At 39.3% G+C, this 22,213-nt stretch overlaps 1 protein-coding gene and 1 long non-coding RNA gene across 4 annotated transcripts; one reads left to right on the forward strand and one right to left on the reverse strand.

Moving 5' to 3' along the window:
* Nucleotides 1-874: 874 nt before the first annotated feature.
* On the forward strand, nucleotides 875-20,477 carry LOC119140770. Its single transcript, XR_005101706.1, has 3 exons — nucleotides 875-1,046; nucleotides 1,520-1,521; nucleotides 20,466-20,477. It is a non-coding gene; the product is annotated as an uncharacterized LOC119140770 (long non-coding RNA).
* LOC119140754 (nuclear factor interleukin-3-regulated protein-like) lies at nucleotides 5,583-19,399 on the reverse strand. 3 transcript variants are annotated; one of them, XM_037372329.1, is made up of 3 exons: nucleotides 19,100-19,399; nucleotides 9,848-9,919; nucleotides 5,583-7,391 (listed from the first exon to the last, which is right to left on the reverse strand). In XM_037372329.1, the coding sequence occupies exon 3, from the start codon at nucleotides 7,205-7,207 to the stop codon at nucleotides 5,834-5,836; it is 1,374 nt and encodes a 457-aa protein (XP_037228226.1). In that variant the 5' UTR covers nucleotides 7,208-7,391; nucleotides 9,848-9,919; nucleotides 19,100-19,399; the 3' UTR covers nucleotides 5,583-5,833. The 3 variants fall into 3 exon arrangements, with proteins under 3 accessions (XP_037228226.1, XP_037228224.1, XP_037228225.1); XM_037372327.1 differs by lacking the exon at nucleotides 9,848-9,919 and adding an exon at nucleotides 17,985-18,128; XM_037372328.1 differs by lacking the exon at nucleotides 9,848-9,919.
* Nucleotides 20,478-22,213: the final 1,736 nt, after the last annotated feature.

Raw genomic sequence — 22,213 nt, forward strand, 5'->3', positions numbered from 1 at the left:
GATTCAGTGCTGTGTTTTGGATTTGGTGTGAGAACCATGTTGATAACCACACTGATGTTTTTAGTTGTTGCTGGGTAATGTTTATACTAAGTCAAGGACTTTTCACTTTCTCCTGCCCTGCCAGCATGAAGGCTGGAGGGGCACAAGAAACTGGGAGGGGATACAGCCAGGACAGCTGATCCGAACTAGCCAAAGGGATCATGCTCAGTATATAAACTGGGGGGAGTTGGCCAGGGGGGAATAGCTGCTGGGGGAGTGGCTGGGCACTGGTCAGCAGGTGGTGAGCAATTGTATTATGCATCACTTGGGGTTTTTGTTTGGATTTTGTTTTTTTGTTCCCTTTAAGTTTTGTTTATCTTTCTTTTTGTTATCTCCCTTTTCATTACAATTATTATTATTACAATTACAATTATTATTTCTATTATTATTATTATTATTATATTTTGCTTTATTTCAATTATTAAACTGTACTTATCTCAACCCATGGGTTTTACCTTTTTTCCGATTCTCCTCCTCATCCCACTGGGGGTGGGGGGGAGAAGAGAGCAGCTGCATGGTACTTAGTTGCTGGCTGGCGTTAGACCATGACACATGTATGTTGTTAGGTACACGTGATGTTGATGCGTATATTTGGGACTGGTTAAATGTGTACTTTTAATTCATGGATCAACCCTTGACAGTTGATTATTTTACTTTTGCTCTCCTCCAAAATCACTCTAGTGTTTCTAAATCATTAATGAGAACAGAGCCCAGAGAAAGGAACACTGTTCTGCTACAATGGTTCTCATCACATTTTATCATCTTTTCATCTCTTTTATATGATATAGTATTATGCTTTAGTACAGGGGTCCTTAAACTTTTTAAATAGGGGGCCGGCGCGCGGATGAAGTGGCAGGAAGTCATCTGCGGCTGCTTGGTTTCCGCCCCCAACCCCCGGCGGAGGGGGGGGGGGGGGCGGGGGCGTTCTGTAAATACCGGAGGCCGGATTGAGGATCTTGGGGGGCCGTATCCGGCCCGCGGGCCGTAGTTTGAGGACCCCTGCTTTAGTATTTTCTGATTGATATACATACCATTACCATCCTAGCTTTCAGGGCCACATAACACAAATCCTGTGGAAATCAATGCATTATATTCTCAGTGTATTTATATACTATACAGAATTTTCAGAGGTCCAAATTGTTAGAAAGAGACAGAGGTTTAATGTCATGTCTCAGAAATGTAGATATAATGGATGCTGACTCTGGCACGTAGAGATATCAAGATAAGTTTAGGTTTTTACATGTGTAAATTATTTAGATGCCTCATTCAGCCATTTGCACGTCCAAGAATCTGAATAGTATGGAAAAGTATAATAGCTATCAGACATTTTAAATTGTGTATATATTTGGGGGTGGGTGGTGGGGGAGAGAGAGGAGGAAAAATGGACCATGGCACCTGAATGTCAATAGTATTAGATGCACATGTAGTTTCCCCAGAACCTCTTGGTCTGATGCAGGTTTTCTCAGATCAGATCTCTCAGATGTAGCAAAGGCAAGAAAGATGCTTACAGGAGATGAAAACCCACAGAAAATCATAGCAGAATTGCAGGTCCTGCATTTGGTCTTGTAATCTTGTGGAGCTCCATAGTGTTTAAAAAAGAGAGATGAGGAGGAGGAATTACCACAACTCTTCTTCATACATTAGGATTGGCATGCAGATAATAGCTGGCAGAATCATAAAAAGTGTAGATGCATTCCTGCAGTATTTGGAGTTATAAGAGTAAATGTCTTCTGCTGCTTTCTCTTTCAAGCAAATAAACACTATGCTTTTACTTTGAGCTTTTGCTCATAATTCACCCAGCCTTTTTAGAGCTGACATAGAATAAATAATAGTTTAAGACCTGGCTGCCTTCTTTTTCTACATGAGTAAGTTCTCTGTAACTCCAGTAATATTGACTCACATATCACTATTGTGTCACAAGAGACTTAGCCTTAGAATGTAGAACTATGTGGCATGAGTGAACAGTAAAGATTATGTCCTGGCAATACTACTCAGTTTGAGTAAATCCCTTATTCCACTCATTAAAAAGTTCCCTTGAATAAGGAAAGTAGAATCTGACACTAAGTTAAAGACCTCAGGATTTGGCCTAGTATTTTTAACTTTAAACTTGGCATTCTGAAATGTAACAATATGTGCTACTCATTCTCATGCAATAAATACTAAAAAATATTTTGCTGTATTCTTGTAGTTACCAAGCTTATATTGTGCAATAAACTGTAAAAGTATTTTAAAAACAATATGGTGTTAATAAAGGCCATATTTTAATTATATTCTCTGTGGGTTTTCTGCTAAATTAAATGTACATCACCTATTTTCAAAAGCATATTTGTATACTAGCAAGTAGAAAAGATTTTTAGAATTTGGTATTTTAATATAACTTCAGAAATGTGTTTATGGTGCAATTGTACATTTCTGTTAAGTTCTACAGAAAATGAACACTATGTATTCTCATGAACCACTCACATTGACATAAGGGCCATCGTGAAAACATACAAAATAGTAAGAGAAGATAAATCAGGTATTGCCATTTACCCATCTCCTATTCATGAATGAGGGAATATTTGGCTATATAGAATAATGCTAATAAGATTTAAATATATCACTATCCTGTGCAATACATAAGCTTTACTGAAGGCAGAAGTTTCAAGATATTCAGAAAAGCATATCTATATTCAATTTTTATATCTACAAAGATATAGATGCTGATTAAACATGAAAATATATTACTGTATATATAAATAATGAAGTTAGGCAGATTTAAAAGAGGGACTGACACACACTTCACAGTATCAATCAACCACTACCTGATGTCACTAGGAAAAAACTTACCTTGTTAATCAACAGTTATTTTCCATGGGCTTTCTTAAAATTTTCTGTAAAGCCATTCATACTAACAATTATCAGAGGCAAGATTCAGGATTAATCAAACTTATCTGGCATGATAATTCCTATGTTCCCATGAAAAATTATAATTTCTGTATTGATAAATCAATGGGGTTTCCAGTTTCCATATATGACTTTTCCTAACATTCTCATTTGAAAGCATACCCTAAAGACATTTTTTAGTCACTATAGTTCTAGTATGTACTTGCAATGACACCCTTCAACAAATTAACTACACCATTGCTTTTAAGTATTAATTGCTTAAAAGAAATACACAAAATAGTGGAAAATATGAGCTAAAAGGATAATAATCTTCTGTTATGACAAACAACAAGTAACAATAAATTGAAAAAAAACCCAAAACACAATAGATCTAGGCTTATACACATAGCAACACTGAGATTTTTAAGTCCTCTCCCTGAACACATTACATGTGATAAATAATATACAAAATATATAAAGAATTTTGTGCTTACTTACAGAAGATATTTAGCAAGCAAAAAGCCAGTAGCAATCACTGCTTGGTGTCCCATATCCCTGTCATTCAATGTATTTATTTATTTTTTCTAGCAATAATCTTATTTTCAGTAACACTGAGATGTCATCTATATTAATTACAAAATCTATATAGAGCCTGACTATGGGGTCTATTGTATCATTAAGGCATGAGAAAAGAATAACAGGCAATTTTTGAGAAAGGAATCTCTCTGTGTTATTAACTTTCAATGTCATAAATACAGCTCAACAATTAAAAGGCTCAAAAAATTCAAATTATACCAGTGATTTCTGTGCCAAGGTCCACCCAGAATGTAACTGTGAATCATCAGTGCCTGGAAAAATTATAGAATAAAATCCTGGCCTTGCTGACATCAGGGAGTTTTGCCATTGTCCTGGTTGCTGGACCAAACTTCAGAGCTATCAGAAGAGACTCAGACATTCCAAAAAATGAATTGACAAATTTCCTCTCACTCTAGTCAAGTATGAAATTAAAAATCACTAACTCCATTCTGTTTTCTTAGTCAGTATTTTAAGTCCATTAATTTCCATTATTTATAAAGGAACATTTCCATAAAGAACTTTTTCAGAAAGTACTTATTTGTTAATCTGATTTATTAGTACTTGGGGAAGTAAATGGGGAATTATCTTGAGAAGGACTTCTGCCAAATCTATGTTCTATTTATAAATTATTTTTTAAATGAAAGACTTTGGTAAGCCCAGCCAAGGAGGTATGATGCAATACAATCTCCATGCTCTAATGGCTCTTCTCAGACAAGAACACTAAAACCTTGTCCAGTCATCATATGAAGAAGTTCTTGTCTATGCAAATTTTAAGGGGCTAGTACTATCTGGATTGTTCTTCACATATTCTGTTTTATATTTAAGAATTCCTGGCAAAATGCCTTGTAGTCAGCCAGGGTATTCCAGTTCGGTTAACTAAGCCATTAAAACCAAAGCCATATTAGCTGTAAGCCTTATTTCATACTTACAATTCTGTTATGCCCCACAGTGGGAGCTGAAATAGCAGATTATCTCTTCTAATGCTGCTACTTACTATTGCCTGTCCTTATATAGATTTTGCCAAGTTAAGCTCGGAGTTTACAGATCCAGTAGCCTTTGACCATACTTCTGTCCATGCCTGTACAGGCATAAGCACAGCCCTTGGGCAAAGATAACATTGTCCAATTCTGTCACTTCAAGGGTCTTAAAACTTGAAGATGCACAAGTCCAACACAACTAATTTCATCTAAACCACAAAGTTATAATACTGAAAAAAGTTTGTTATAGTAAGCCATTCAGCAAACCCGATACCCTCTCTCTCATTTGAGACAGGAGAAAAAGTTCCTTGATATTACAATTACTGTGGTAGAATTTGTGTGACTTTTGGTTAATTCATACTAAGAAGTAAGTTAAAGAAAGCTAAGGCTATGAATTGGATACTGTTTCATTTATAAATGTCTACTTTATTTCAATTGTCTTCTAAAAGACATCTTAAGGAAAAAAAATAAAATTTAAAATATGTGTAAGTTTGGCTGTAAAACCCTGTGGAGTGGCTGGAAGACAACAGATATATTAGGAGCAATCCAGACCAAGTAACTTTGTTGTAATAGCAGACCGAGTTGGCTGCAGCTCTAACAAGCTGCAGGTGTTGTGAAGGACATATGCAAGGCCAAGGGAGACAAAGAAACTGTGTATTCACAGAGAGATAAGAGAGTTGGACAGAAAGATGAGAAAAAACAGGATGCCTGCACAAGGGGGTCGCAGTGTGTGGGCACCACACCGGGACCAATCATAGGGGAGGTGGAAGCGTGTGAACGAGTAGTTTTAACCTATCACCTTGTACATAACAAAGCATGCGTAGCGTGTGTATTTTTAGCTGGGGGTATAAATTGGTGTGGGTCTATTAATAGCATCTGTAGAGTATAAATTGCTGTGTATCCCTTAATAAAGTGGCACTAACTTGATCACATTGGTCGTATAAGTTGTGTCCAAGCCTTCTGCGTCAACAATACCCAAACATATAAGTTGAGCACAGTGTAAGAAACAAGCCTTTTTAAATATTTAATTAACAACATCTTTACAAGTTCATAAAAATCAATTGAACCGGAATAGATGTTTTGTGTTTATCACCAATATTTTATTGTAACTGGTAACTTGCACACTTTAGAAGAAAAAAAAGAAAACAAAGTTCACTATATATAGCCTTTGTACCAGCTACTTGACTATACACAAGGCATAATGATCATAACACATCCTAGTCTCCATAATTGTGCACAGACACCAGACACTGTGAACAATACAGTGAAATAACATCACAAGTCCAGTGATAAGTCAGCATAATACAAAACATATTGATCTACTGCAAATTACATTGTTTTTAAAAAACAAAAATAAGCCTTTATTCAGTAGTAACTTAACCAGAGTCTGGTGTAGAGATTTGTTGTGTATTTATAAGTCTTTTAAGGGAAGCAACCTCTGCAGATAAGTTTGCTATGCCCAGCTTCAAATACAGGTTCTCTGACTCAGAAACATTAAAGATACTGTCTTTTATTTCAACAACTTCAGTTTTGCAACCACTCTGAATTCTTACATTGAGTTCCTTTTGATGCCAGAGTTCTGGTTTGAGAGGCCAGTCTTGGATATTAGTCACTTGAACTGAGAAAGGAGTGCAAGAAGAATGCACCAATTCTTGTGCAGTGTGTGTTTCAAGCTCAACATGTCTTTTTGATGACATATCAATAGGTGATGATAGTTTTTGTGCAGCATCATAGTCATTATCTACTGCTTCCACTTTAACTTGCATGGCTTTGGCTTTAATTCGAAGCTTGTGAGGCAAAGCTGAAGAATTCACTTCTGGAACTTTAACTGTTGCACAAATATTTTTATGTTCAACTGGGGAATGGATTGGACCCTTAGGAACCTGCTGCTCATCTTCTCCATCAGATGACTTTCCAACTGCAGCGTCATCAGTTTCTGAAGTTCTGGGGGAATTACTGGAGGACCTCTTGACTTGAAACAGAGGAGAAGGTAAGTACATGTTAAAGGTAGTTCCCACGTAGTGTGAATATATGGATGCTTTATGTGAACTTCTGTCATCTCTTGGCTCTCTCTCTAATTCCATGGGCTCTTGTTTTATAATTTGGAACTTCTTTTCAGGACTTCTGCAGTTGTTTTGCATACAACTGGATTGAGTATGCTCTACTGATGATATTTCAGACATATCAGACATAGAGCTTTGAGGAGAATGTTTAATAACAGAAATACAACTGCTATCAACTATAGATGGTTCATGTTCATCCACAAATGAGTTAATATTTGATTTGGAACTCTGATAATCTTGAAAATACACAGCTGTTGAGCTACTGAGTTTCTGTATCTCTTGGGCATAGGCTGCAGAAGTAATTAAACCAAACTTCAGCTTCAAAGCAAGCAACTCTGCCTTCAAAGTGGCATTCTCCTCTCCCAGTGCAATTAGTTTGTTTTCTAAGACAAGGTCATTCAGTCGTCGTTTTTCACGAGATCTTTTAGCAGCTTCATTATTTTTCCGCCTTTTCTCCCAATACATAGCATCTTTCTTTTCATCTGGAATGAATTTTCGCTTTCTCCGGCAAGCCGAAGATTTGCTTTTTCCACTACTTGCTTCAGTGAGAAGTATCTCTTCATTTGTAGACAATTCTTCAGACACTTCTGCTGAAGTAGACTTAAGTACCATGACTTTGTCCACATTGCTACTTGTGTCAACAGGTCCATGTTCCTTTTTAAGGGTCTGCATTTTTCTCAGCTGCATCAGAAACAATTTGTAATAGATCTACAATGAGCATCAGAGCAAACTATTTCCCCAGTACTTCTCATACCACAACTTAATACAGTACTTTGAAATCCACACATATTCTTCCTTTTGCTTCATATTCTCAAACAGAAATGTCTAGATCAGTTTTCTTGGCAGAGGTGATGAGAATCTTCTAAATAACCTTCAATAAATAGAGAATTTGATTACTGTTTAGGAATTGCTGGTTTGGGACATTCAAAAGTAACTTTCAATAAAAAGCTTAGACTAGCATGCATTTGATTCATTAAACCTGCTGCAATATGAAGGAAGCTTGACACTGAAACAACTGATATTCCAAGCTTTACGATACCTAGGTAGCAGATTTGCTTCCAAAACAAATATAATATGATCCAAGGGAAATTAATAAAAACAATTATATATTTGAATTCTGATCTGAAAATAATGTCATAGAACTTTCCATAATATCACTGACTAATTTAAACCTAGCACTTAACACTGTGGAATATCAGACGTTGATGAGCAGCAGTGGAAAGTATCTTGTCCTTCCAAATTAAAACATCTCTTCAGAAAAAAGCTGTGGTGCATGATTTGGAAATGCTATATATTTGGGTCCTCTGCAGAATAAAAATAAACTGATTTAGAGAAGCTAGAGTGCTTTCTATTGTCTTAAAATAACAGTTATCCATAAAGTTATTCAACATTTAACTACTGCTTTTGTACCCTATAAATTTATTTTTTTTATATATATATATATATATAAAAATGTGTGTGAATGAATGTAGTGTAAGCTTGTAAGTCTACAGCAAATAAGTGAGTATCAAAACAATGGTGGGTTTTCATGCAGCATTCAACTCTGCTTTCAGCCAGAGTACATCAGTAAAGTAGTCAAGACAAAAATGTAAGCCACATGTTTTATGTCAGTCATACTGGTTTGATATTTATGTAATGTATGTAGTTCTAATGCCATTGCTTTAGTCAGCTAACAAAACAATAATAAAGCTCTAGTTATTTCCATATATTTCCTGAATACTTTTATCACGGTAACTGAAATTGCTGCTTTACGAACAGGACTCAAAGCCTTAGTTTGTTAATAGCTCTCCACATGGATCAGCCCAATACTGAGTCTGTAAACAAATTAAATTCCATCTGATGATAATGGTAAAATGTCTTCAATAAAAATGGCCATTTCACTTCACTTGCATTTTATAATTCCACTGGAAAACATCAGTATTCACATGTAAATGAATTAACTGTAATGATTCCTCTGATTATATTTCAAATTCCTATATTTTCCCTTATGATTAATTTTTCAATTGTTTTATCACTCCCTCATAAAGTATTATAAAAGCAACATTTCATTTTACATTAGTAATTATTAAAGATTTTGTTGTTGTTGTTGCTTGATGTTAATGACATTGAGTGCCAATGTAACAGTCTAATAACACTCGACCCTATCAATTACAGATCCAGTCATGCTCCCACAGCAATTTTGCCATTGGCTTCAATAGAAGCAGGACACAATCCCAGATCCAAATAGATTCCATAGAATTCATACTATTTAAGCAAGAAATTACATATGCAGAAATAAGGAAAATTTAATTTATCCATGTTAAAATAGTACATTAAGAATTTGACCCTGGAGACTTGCATATTCAGATCATAATACTTGAAATCTGTCAAAGGGTTGTAACCCAGTCCTTCAATCTTGCCTCTGTTCTTTGTAATTTGTCAGTTCTGCTTTACAATACACACATAGGTGTCCACACATACACATGTTTCTCCAGAGTAACAGCATATTATTATTTGTATTTATCAAAACAATTCACATTATCTCCGAGCTTAATTTTTCAGAATGTATTTTGTAATGAGATATCTAAATTATTTAATTCTGTTGCTCTAATGTTTTGATAGCAATTCTACAAAACTAAATTAAATCCCATTTCAAGCAGTCAGATGCTTTCAAAGAAACTTCACTTTTGTAAAGCTGTGTCTACAAAATTTACCTCAGTCCTTAAAAAAAAAAGGAAAGTAAATGCACTTTTCACTTTTTCACTTCCCATTTTAAAGAAGAACTATGCACTTATCACTGTCTTGTTAATAAACAGCTCAAACTACTATGTAGCAAAGTGCCAAAAAACAACAAAAGCTCACAATGATATGACTGCACATATTTCAAGTTGTTGTTTTTCATGTTCCACATAGGTATCTTTAATTATATTATTGCTAGCATTCTGTCAAAGGTTACGTAATTTAAAAAATTGTTCACATACCAGGGCTGATATAGAACCTACTCATAGATACCCAAACATGACTAGTTTGTACTCTGTAATATGAAAAACTGAAGTATATATTTTGTACTTTCTATCTACAAAGCATTTTTAAAACATTTACTAACTACCTCAAGACTTTTATGAGATACAGAAATATTATTATGCACATACAGGGGAGGAAATTTAGTTTAATTTTAGTTGATGGATACACAGCCTAACTAAACAATGCTTAAACATTTTGGAGGTACTCTACCATTACTGCTTTTCATAGACAAAAAGTATATCATGAAATATTGCACCTTTCAGGTCTATAATAATTAAGAAACCCTCTTTAACTGAGGATGTTAGCTCCAAAGCCCAAACCAACCTCTACTGCAATCATCCAACATACTCTTTCTTGCTTACATCTATGTTCATCTCCAGTGAAATTCTGCTCCTGCTGAAAAAAAAAAATGATGTCAACTCCACTGGAATAGTGATATTATCCCTAGAGATTTATGGGTAAGAGAGTCTAGGCAATGGGGAGCAAATGAAGTTTGGACTTTCTGGAAACACTGGTGTCCTGGATTCTGGTGTCATTTTCTTCTTAGTAGCTAGTACAGTGCTGTGTTTTGGCTATGATGTGAGAACAATGTTGATAATGCACTGATGTTTTTAGTTGTTGCTGGGTGACATTTATACTAAATAAAGGACTTTTCAGTTTCTTGGGCCCTGCCAGCGAGAGGGCTGGAGGGGCACAGGACATTGGGAGGGGACACAGCCAGGACAGGTGACCCAAGCTAGCCAAAGAGGTATTCCATACCATATGACATCATGCTGAGTATATAAACCGGGGGAAGAAGAAGGAAAGGGGGGACATTTGGCATTATGGTGTTTGTCTTCCTGAATAACTGTTATGTCTGAGATGGAGCCCTGCTTTCCTGGGGATGGCCGAACACTCGCCTGCCCATTGGAAGTGGTGAATCAATTCCTTGCTATGCTTTGCTTGTGTGCGTAGCTTTTGCTTTGCTTATTAAATTGTTCTTATCTCAGCCACTGAGTTTTACATTCCTTCCCAATCCTCCTTCCCATCCCTCTGGGTGGGAGGGAGTGAGCAAGCGACTGCATGGTGCTTGGTTGCCAGCCAGGGTTAAACCATAACAGCTGGGTAACTGGATGTTATGCTATTATAGATTATCCAAGGTCAAAGAAGGAACCAAACTTTACAATAGTAATGTTACCACCAATTACTGCTGAATCCATTACAACAACATGGAGAAATACAGAACTATTACTCCTGCATTAGGGTTCCCTTTTCTTACAACTTCATAGGCATTTTAAGTGTTTATGGCTCCAGGATCAACATGTAATTAGATCAGTGGAATACTGATGATGATGCTTCATACTGAAGATGAAGCATTTTTGATAAAATGTTGATTTTTTTGTCTTATGGAAAGAAAATCATGGTAGGTGTCTATACAATATAATTTATGCAAACATCAAGAATCATTAATTTATTAAGACATTTTTCAATAAAATATATATATAATAAAAAAAGCTCATCATGGCACTTGGAATACTACTGCACTTTCATATTACCCAACTCCAAGTTGTATCCAGAAAGCTGATGTCATATGTAATTTATATAAAATATTTTCATTGTTAGGAAAATTAGTTAAGTTACTGTTTATCTTAATAACTACAAATTAACTCATTAGTTTTTTTCGCAAAGGTAAAATACACAAATTACAAAAGCAAATTTATTACTTAGAGAGACCTAAACATATTAAAAATAGCTGTTCCTCAGAAAGGTCAGTCAAGGTTAATGGGTGCAAATTCAACCAATATTTTCTTTAGCTTGCTTAGAAAGTTAGTATAATTCTATCAGATCTGTTCATTTTGTCCAAAGCCAAGAAAAACATTAAATATTTATATAAAGTAATATATAAATTACCTTTGCTTCTCTGAGTTTTAATTATAAATATATATCATGACATTTTACTTAAATATCAAATCACTTAACAGCAGGAAAACCTAGACTGCATAAAGCAATAACTTAATAGTAACAATGTTCTGCAAATAAAATCTCAGTATCTCTAATTTCAAATACTGAAATTCATTATTTTGTGTTATTGTTTTATTTTATTGTTTTCCCCTAATTAAGGGCAACAAAACAAAAATACAAAATAAAAATGTTAATTACTCTGACAGGCAGCTTTCTATTATTGAACTCTTTCACACGGGTACAAATGATGTTGCAATAAAAAGTCTGAGGTCAATCAAGAGACTTCAGAGCCCTGGGAAGAATGCTAAAAACTTCAAAAGCACAGGTAGTGTTTTCCTCAGTACCCCCAATAATGGAGGGAGACTTTGGAAGAAACAGGTATACCCAGGATATCAGCACCTGGGGCTCCAGGACTGGTACCTGCGCCAAAAGTTTGGGTTTTTAAACCATGGAAGAGCCTTCAAGGGACATGATATCCTGAGCCCTGATGTGATCCAACTGTCTTGATAGGGAAAAAACATCTTTGAGCATAAGCTGGCAGGACTGTTTGATAGGGCTTTAAACTAGAATCCATGGGGGAAGGGGATACCAACAGGATTGCAGCAGGTAAGTCAAGGGTTGACATGGAACAACCTGAGGGCGCCAATGCTAATGAGAACATTTACACTGTTCCAGGGAGCATGGAGGGCTCAGGAGTGTATCCGAAACACTTGTACACCAACACACGCAGAATGAGAAACAAACAGGATGAGCTTGAAGCATTAGTCACCTCCCAGAGCTACGATATCATTGGTATTAGGGAGACTTGGTGGAAGGAGCCTCATGATGGAGTGCTGGGGTGGAGGGCTAGAGCCTGTTCAGGAAGGATAGGCAGGGCAGACAAGGTGGAGGAGATGAATTCTGTATACAAGTGAGAAGTTTGGCTGTACAGCTCTTACAGATAGGGATGATGTGGTTGAGAGCCTCTTGGTGAGGATTAGGGGAATGGAAAACAAAGGAGATGTAGCGGGAGTCTACTATTGATCGCCCAGTCAGGATGATAGTACTGATGAGTTATGCTATAGGCAATTAGGAGAAATTTCAGGAACAGAAGCCCTTGTCCTTATGGGAGATTTCAACTTCCCAGACATCAACTTGGGAATACCATACTGCTGTGATAAGCAAGTCTGGGAAATTCTTCAAGTTTGTGGAAGATAACTTCTTATCATAAGTATTCAGTGAGCCAACTAGGAAAGATGCCCTCCTAGACTTGTTGTTTGTGAATAGAGAAGGACTCGTGGGAGGTGTGATGGTAGGTGGCTGTCTTGACCACAGTGATCACAAAATGGCTGAATTTAAAATTTTCACTGTAATGAGAAAAAAGGACAGCAGAGTTGCTACCCTAGTCTTCAGGAGAGCAAACTTTAAGATATTCAGGGAGCTACTTAGTAGAGTACCCAGGGGATCTGTTTTTGAGGGAGCCCATGAGTGCTGGTCAGTCTTTAAGAACCACCTTTTAAAAGCACAGGCAGAGACAATGCCACTGTGTCATAAGTCAAGCAAGCTGGGCAGAAGACCAGCTTGGCTGAACAGGAAACTCTTCATGGAGCAAAAGAGAAAAAAAGAAATTGTATGATATCTGGAAGCAAGGTCAGGCTCCGCAGGAAGATAACAGAGGCATGGTTCATATACGCAGGGAGAAGAAACAAAAGGCCAAAGCTCAAGTAGAGTTGAAACTGGCCAGCGTTGTGTCAGATACCTAACAAGGGCTTTTTTAAGTATGTTAATAGAAAGAGTTGGTCTAAAGAAAACATTGGACCGATACTTGTTGAAGATGGTCACCTGACTAATAGGGATTAAGAAAAAGCAGAGGCAGTCAATGCTTATTTTGCATCAGCCTTTAATATTAAAATGACAGACCTTGGGCTGCCCAGTGGTCCTCCGAGTCGGAGGACCACGACCATGGCAACAGTGACTTTCTATTTGTGGACACTGAAATTGTAAGGGACTAGTTGTATTAGCTGAATGTTCACAACTCCACGGGGCCTGATGGGATTCATCCCAGAGTACCAAAGGAGCTAGCAGATGTTATGGCAGGACCCCTCTCGATCATCTACCAAAGGTCTGGGGAGCCTGGGGAGGTCCCTGCTGACTGGAAGCTAGCCAACATTACTCCAATTTGCAAGAAGGGCATGAGGGAACACCCAGGAAACTAGAGACCTGTTAGTCTAAGCTCACTTCATGGAAAGATTATGGAGAATATCATACTGAGTACTACTGAAAGGCATTTAAAGGACAATGCAATTATCAGGCACAGTCAACATGGGTTCACAAAGGGAAAGTGTGTCTAACTAATTGGATATCCTTCTATGATATGGTCACCTTAGTGGATGAAGTGAAGGCAGTGGATGTAGTTTTTCTGGATTTTAGGAAGGCTTTTGATATTGTCCCTCACAGCATCCTTCTGGACAAGTTGTCCAACTGTGAGATGAGCAGGTACATGATGCACTGGGTGAAGAATTGGCTGAAGGGCAGGGCTCAAAGTGTTGTAGTGAATGGGGCTACATCTGGCTGGTGACCCGTCACCAGCAATGTTCCTCAGGGCTCAATTCTAGGGCCAGTTCTGTTCAATATTTTTATCAGTGATCTGGATGCAGGAGTTGAATGCACCATTAGCAAGTTTGCCAATGATACTGAGGTGGGAGGTGCTGGTGACTCTCTTGAGGGACAAGAGGCCTTGCAGAGGGATCTAGATAGATTAGAGCATTTGGCAATTTTCAATGGCATGAAATTTAACAAGTCGAAATGTTGGATCTGCTCCTGGTATGAAGTAACGCCAGGCACAATTATAAATTTGGGAGAGGAGTGGCTGGAGAGCAGCCCTGCACAAAGGGATCTGGGGGTACTGGTTGACAGCAGGCTCAATAGGAGTCAGCAGCGTGCCCCGGCAGCCAAGAGGGCAAATCACATTCTGGGGTGCATCAAACAGTTATAACCCGCCAGTCCAGAGAGGTGATTATCCCTCTGTATTCAGCATTGCTGCGCCCTCACCTTGAGTACTGTGTGATGTTCTGGGCACTACAATTTAAGAAGGATGTGAAGGTACTTGAATGCATCTAGAGGAGGGCAACTAAGATGGTGAAAAGGCTGGAAGGAGTGTCCTATGAGGAGCGGCTAAGGACTCTGGGCTTGTCTAGTTTGGAGAAAAGGAGACTGAGAGGTGACCTCATTGTTCTCTACAGCTTCCTGAGGAGGGGAGATGGAGCAGGAGGTGCTGATCTCTTCTCCCTGGTGTCCAGTGACAGGATGCATGGGAATGGGTCAAAGCTGCGTCAGGGGAGGTTCAGGCTTGACATTAGGAAGCATTTCTTTACTGAGAAGGGTGTTCAAACACTGGAACAGGCTTCCTAGAGAGGTGGTTGATGCCCCAGGCCTGTCAGCATTTAAGAGGCATTTGGACAATGCCCTTAATAACATGCTTTAACTGTAGTCTTAGAAATGTCAAGTATGGACCAGACCTTCAGCTGATCTAAATTTATATAACCATATGAAAAGGCAGAATTATGTCAGTAAATCCCAGCTGATGCTCTAAACTTGCATCTTATTATATAAAAAAACTTAAGTACAAATATATAAAATAAACAGTGACTGTAAAAAATCTTAATCTCTACCACTCACTGCAAATGAAATGGATAAATAGCAACCTTTAGAGCTCTAATCCTGCAAAATAGTCCAGAGGGGAAAACTACTGTACACACAAAGACTCATTATCTTTATTGAGAGTCCAAGTGTTTGGTTCTAATCAGAAAAGGAGATCTTGCAGGACTGGCATCTATACTGCTAACTGCTGTGAAGACATCTTTATGGCAAAACCTGGTTTATTATTTAAATACTTTGGGGACAGAACTGAAAGCTACACCAATATGTGGCAAGTTACAAAAAAAGGAAAAATATTTTTAAATAAGGATTTATTTCCAACATAAAATAGATTTATGTAATATCTTTTGACCAGATTCAGTCTCAGAGTATGCTAACTTGGGTATGGATCAATTCAACATGGGAATTGGAAAAAAAAGAAAAAAAGTGCAGGATATTTAACAAGGTCCCAATACTAATCCATTTCGGGTATATCTTTAAAACCAAAGCATTTTCAGAAACATTTTTTCTATTACATTTTGAATCCCATCTAAGTATGCCCTTGTTTACACAATCTTATTTGTGACAGTCATCACCATCAGTATTAGACATATATCTTGTCTGAAATTCTTCCCCCCCCAAACACTGTAAAATACTAACACTGAAATCAACTGTCATTTTGTCATAGAATGGGCCACAGGAACTTGTGGGTTTTTTTCCCATTACACATCCTAAGCACATGTATATCTCATAACTGACTGTAATAATCATGACAAGGTTACCTAGAAGAGTCAATTAAGCCAAGGAGTCAGATACATTGCTTAAATGGGTGTAATAAGACTCAATTGTACACATTATTGCATCATAGTGATATTATAACAGCAGCAAGACTGCTGTCTGGAAAAGGAAACTATTGCATAAACATAGTTTGCACAACTATTAAAATAAGTCAATTTAGAACGATCTAGAGGTTTATTTTATTTATGAGCTTTATTTCAAGATAAAAGATTTAAAAAAGCAACAGAGCACTGATATCTTTTCTAGACTGTGCATTCCTTTTATTGCAATAGATTGAATGCACGTATGTTCTACAAGTTTCAGCCAAAGCATGGAAAATACTGTTCCTTCTTAGGATAAGATAAGCTGTGGGAGAGGTCATGACACTATTGTTCATGGGAAGACTCTAAGCTTTTTGACACTTTTCAAATCAGGTCCTTTATAAAATAAATAAATAATTTCCAAAAGAAACTTGAAGCCTTGAACTCAAATTCAAGAAGCTGGGTATTTTGAAAGCTAGTTAACAGTCCTTTAGAGAATGAGTTAAAAATAGACAAAAAATAAGAATGGAAAATAAAGGCAAATAATTTTACAAACTGTTAATACTTCAACAGTCAAATAAAGATGTCTGCAAAGTGAGAACTCATAATGATATATTTGGTAATGCCAATGATCTTCAGTCAGTAATCCTTGATTTGGTTGGATTAAATCAGGTCTTTGGACCAAAACCTGAAGCTTTATTCATTCAAATTTCTTACCTAAGTCAACATTTTAATTGAATAAGGATGAATAAGGTAAAACTAATGTCCATAGCAATATTTTAAACTAGGTTCTGGACTGAATTTACTGAGAACAAAGATGACTCAAAGTAGGTTACATAAGTACTAGTGAACACAATGAAACTGAGTGCAATCATCCAAATATAAGGACAAGGGAAATTTTTTTTTTTAAAAAAAAGTTACTCCAAACAGCTTTACTACAGCAAAAGTGTACCTGACCCCAACAATCAAGTAGCAGAAAAGTTTGAGCATGGTATCAAAAATATCACCATTAAAAAAATATATATTTTTTACTGTTACTACCTACAACAGTTATATTGAACATACCACCATGGTTGCGCTACTAAATTTTCACTTTGGAGAGTTTAGTCAAAAACACAGTAATTTTGATTTTGTCTACTTAGAAGATTGTTTTAGGCAGGCACACACGTACACAAATTGCCACATATTTAAATACAAGTTATCATCAACAACTTTAAATGTAGCCTTCTGTCAAGGGCAGAGCACAAGATGACCCCAGAACATGGGACTTCCAGCCACAGGTTTTTGCCACTGAAATGTTGAAATAACTTGTCAACAACAGAATTGAGCAATAGCCAATTTTCATTGTTTGTGACTTAAGGAGAAATCTTAAATATTCAGATTGGGGGGGGTGTGATTTCTACTGCCTATCTGTGAGCCGTACTCTTCCTATAGTGGCACCCAATCTGTGGCAGCAGGGCACAGCCGAAATCCCGGGGCGGGAGGGGGGGGTGCTCCTGGGCCGCCGAGCGGGCAGTAGGAGGGGATACCTGCCCATGGGGCTCGCTCTGTCTGATTCGCCGACTGAAAGCGGCGGTCAGACATGACATCCGCCCCGCCGCTACCCGCCCTGCGGCCCACCGACGCTCCCACAAAGGGGAGACGGGCGGGAGGGCGGGGCGCGGCGGCAAGGCGCCCCCTACGTGACCAGTGATGCATGGCTCCCGGCCCGCTCTGTTCCAAACAGCCCCGCACCATCACCCCTCCTGACCTCGCAAGCCTCTGCCGCCGTGCTTGCCCCAGCCCCAGAACAGCGGGGCGCGGCAGTGGCCTCAGCCCTCACTCGCTGCCACGCGGACGTTCGAAAGGTCCAGCCCACCGCCATCCCCAGTAGAAGGACACAGCAACCTCCGCGTCCCGCGTTGTGCAAGTGCTCGGGGCGGTCGGAGCCGCCGGGACGCGGGATCGGGACCCCCTCCACGCCCCATACCAGCACTGCTGCGATACTCCCTTCGGTAGCATTCCCCGTGACCCACAGTGCACGCATTCCAGTTGTGATCACGCACCAGCTAACCGAAGATTAGTGCTACCAAGAACATCATACTGACCTACTTCTGCTTTTGTTGTGTGCAACGCTAAAATGCCCGATTTCATGGGACTGGGGTACTCTGCTTCCTGGGCCTGGCGTTACTTCTTCACAGGAGCCCACTGCAGCTGTCAGGACACAGGCAGGTCATCTCACTTCTTCAGCGCTGTTGACATTTTCTTGAATTAATTCCTCTATTAAATTACATGTTCCCCTCTTTTAAAAGGGTGACAAGTAAAAGCCAGTACCAAAGAATTTTTTTAGTGTTTAGGTAAAATATCTTCCTAAAAATACAGCCAAAAGGGCTCTAAAAGCATGGAGTTAAAAATCCAAGCAAATGGCCTTGAACATCTATATGCACAGCTTTGGAGAAAAGACCAGGAATACCACGTGAAGCCACAATTGCTAAGATGTGATTGGGCTAAATATAGATTAACACAAATTTCATTTTAAGGTACACAACACACGGTCAGCAAGCACTGATTACCTCCCCACTTACCCTTTTCTCTACTTTCCTTAATAAATGTACTATAACAAAATCTGTTATATTTTTAAGCGCAATTGTCCCAGTTTCTTTGTAGCAAGGTTATAAAATTGCATAATTAGCTCCCTCTTCCTAGCCTGACTGCCAGCAAATTCTGTGGTTACATAATGCAACATTTCCAGGAACTATTATGCAATTGGTCCCATAGAGTCTGAAAAACAGCAACAAAAGTGACAAAAAAAGGATTAGGCAAACACAGCCTAGCAAAATATGGGGGCTGTGGGACAGACTGCTACCATTAATTCAGTTTGTCCACAAACAACATCCCTCAACACCGTGTGAAAATGGTATCTCTCTGGCGACCTCTGACAGTCCATCGGCACAAAACTCCTATTTTTCTTGTAAACGCACAAAAGGGTTGTAATTAATGACCTAATCCTTAACTCTGCACCGAAATTACCATGGCCTTTCATAATCATGCACACATTGTGCCTACTACTTTCAGGTACCGAGCCTCGGCATCGATACGCCAGCAAAACGTTATACATGCACGCAAACAGCAAACAGCTTTGCACTCACACACGTGCGCCCCCCCCCCCCCCCCCCCCCCCCCCCGGCGCCCACACAGGACGCTACTGAGCACGCATTCCTACCTTCAGTGTGGTGCGGTATGCGAAGCATCCCCTGTACCTGACCGAGGCGAGACAGGTAAGGACGGGCAAGCAACAGCGTCCCACTTGTTCGGGTGCAGAGCAAGCCAGAACGAGTGAGGGAACGTGTGGCAACACGAAAGGATGTATGTTAGTAGGTCAGAACTACGCACGAACGCACGTACGCACTTATTTTCATGGCCCGGCAGGCCTGTCAGTCAGCTGCAAGTGACAGCAGCAACACCCTAATTCACGCCAAGCACTTTCGAGGGGTGGCCAATGGAGGCTGCCGGGGAGTGGGACCAGACACCCCGCCCCTTGTGCCGCTGGGGCTGCGTAAGGTACAGTAGGTCTATGTGCTGGGTATTGCATAACACCCCAGGCGAGGGGCAACGCGCGTAAGGGGGGCGGAACAGACATTTACGTAATCGCCCCTGGCGAGCTGGGGCAGCATGGAAGGGGATGTTCTTTCCAACGTTCTGCGAAAGCGATGAGACATGCTGGTGAATTTCCGCTGGGCCAGGACCGCGAAAGGCTCTGTACTCCATAGGGGCCGCAGCGGGCTGCTGTGCGGCTGCGCGTGTGTGCGCGTGCGTGGAGGGGTCCTCTGTCCTTACTCTGAGGAAGATTTATGCAGAGGTTTGAGTGCTGTCGGGTTTATTGTCAGGGAAAATTAATTGAGCTGTAGCTCTCACAGTCTTACCGTTTACTTGGTATATAGTATAATTCTATTGTATCTGACGAGAGTGTAAAAATAAAAATCTCTGATCTGGCAGAATCATAATTTCAAAGTAATTGCACAAAAATTAAAAACTGTGTTTCTAAGGCACGTATCTGCCATCTAGCCATGGCATATGGGTAATCCTCCAATTAATTATACTTAATCTTTGACCTGCAAACAAAAAAAAATAAAGGGAAAGATAAAAGCTTGCTGAAGATACGCTGGCTCAGTGTTGGGTGTGTTCCTTGCTGTTACACCACTTGACATTTTGTGCTACAAGCTACAAAGCTTACACTGTATGCATCAGAGAGTACAGCCAGTGTTTTCTTTTACTGATCTTCAAGAATGAATGGGTTTACTATATTTCTTCCACTAACTTCATCACTGCTCTCATCCCAGTGCTGAAATGCTCAAAAGTGAGGAAATATTTTGGAGAACCCATTTACATTGCTTCTAATCCCACTTACTGTGACAAGGCAATTTCTTGATAGGGACTGCCTGCAGTTCAACATCTCCCAAACCCTCAAACCATACTTCTTTTTGCAGAGTATTACAAAAAAGAAAGACTAAATAGAAGAGTCTGGGGTTGGTTTGACCCTTGTTTAACCTCCATTTTAGAAAATTACACATGGCCAGCAAGAAATCCAGCTCTCTCAGAATGTATACACATTTGATTTTGTGATGTTTTCCTCATTTTTTTTCTTCACAGGTTTATCACTCCCTTTTTTTTTTCCACAAATAAAATATCTGAAGACAACAGAATAATTTTCTTTGTTAAATTCTAGTTCCAGAACAGAAATGATTCCTGATTTCATCCTCTTAAACGCTCTTGCCAAAATAGCACAGTCCTCACTAAGATAGCCCTGTTATATTACTCTGTCATCCTGTATTTATATGTCAATGGACATAGCCCTCTGGAACAAAGTATTTGGGCTGACAGGAACCTCATGAAGTTCAACAAGGAGAAGTACAAAGTCCTGGGGAGGAACAACCCCATATACCAGTATATGCTGGAGGCTGGAAAGCAGCTTGGCAGAAAAGTCCTGGTAGACACCAAGTTGAACATGAGCCAGCAATGTGCCCTTGCCACAAAGAGTAATGGTATCCTGAGCTGCATTAGACAAAGTATTGCCAGCAGGTCAAAGGAGGTTATTCTTACCCTCTGCTCAGTACTGGTGAGGACACACCTGGAGTACTGTGTCCAGTTCTGGGCTCCCCAGTATGAGAGACATGAACATACTGGAAGGAGTCCAGCACAGGGCCACAAAGATGATGAGGGGACTAGAGCATCTCTCCTATAAGGAAAGGCTTACAGAGCTGGGACTGTTTAGCCTGGAGAAGAGAAGGCACAGGCGGGATCTTGTCAATGTATATACATACCTGAAGGGAGGGTTTAAAGACTATGGAGCCAAACTCTTTTCAGTGGTGTCCAGTGACAGAACATGAGGCAATAGGCACAAACTGAAATGCAGGAGGTTCTTCTGTCTGAGCATCAGGAAACACTTTTTTTACTGTAAGGGTGACAGAGTACTGGAACAGATTGCTCAAAGAAGTTGTGGCATCTCCCTCCTTGGAGATACTCAAAAGCATCCTGGACATGGTCCTGTGCAACTGGCTCTGGGTGTCTGTGCTTGAGATGGGGAGTCAGACCAGATGACATCTAACCTCAGCCTTCCAACCTCAACCATTCTGGGATTCTGTATGATTCTGTGATTCCTTCCTAACAGAACACAAATTCAGAAACCAGATGAGTTCATTGAATACTTTTCAGTTTATCTGTCCCTGATCTTTTATCATACTGATCTATACCTTCCCTCCACAATAAATCTATTAATTAATTTATATTTCTGCCCTCAAGCTATTGTGCAAGTCTAATAAACTTTACTCACATTGATTTTCCCCTCTCCGCACCTAATCTTCTAATATGTAGAATATAGAGCCTTGATAATGGTAACAGACTATAGAGCCCACCATTACTAGAAAGGGGATTCATCAGCAGCCCAAGTCAGAGAGGTCAACTGTTGCCTCCGTTTGGGGGCTGCATGATGAATTTGTTTGCCATAGTTCTGCTTGCCAGTGGATACATTGACATTCTATTGGAAATTTCATAAGTGAGTGCTAGCAATGAGCTTGAAGATCTGTTTGCTCATTAATATTGGTGGTGTTATGTTAACAAGGGGGGTTTCCTCAAACCCTTTATATTTGATCAGCTTGTCAGTTTCTCAAGAAAGATGAGACCCTTGTGCCCAACCAGCCTGTCCACTACCTGCATTTTGAAAGTCCATTGTATTGGAGGGTGATTCCACTAACCTGTTCAGGGACCCTGGCTACACAGTGTCACTGAGTCACATCCCTTATAACAACTACTCAAATCTCCAGAGACTTATACAAAATGA

This window comes from Falco rusticolus, chromosome W (assembly GCF_015220075.1).
Source record: "Falco rusticolus isolate bFalRus1 chromosome W, bFalRus1.pri, whole genome shotgun sequence".
Lineage (NCBI taxonomy): Eukaryota > Metazoa > Chordata > Aves > Falconiformes > Falconidae > Falco > Falco rusticolus.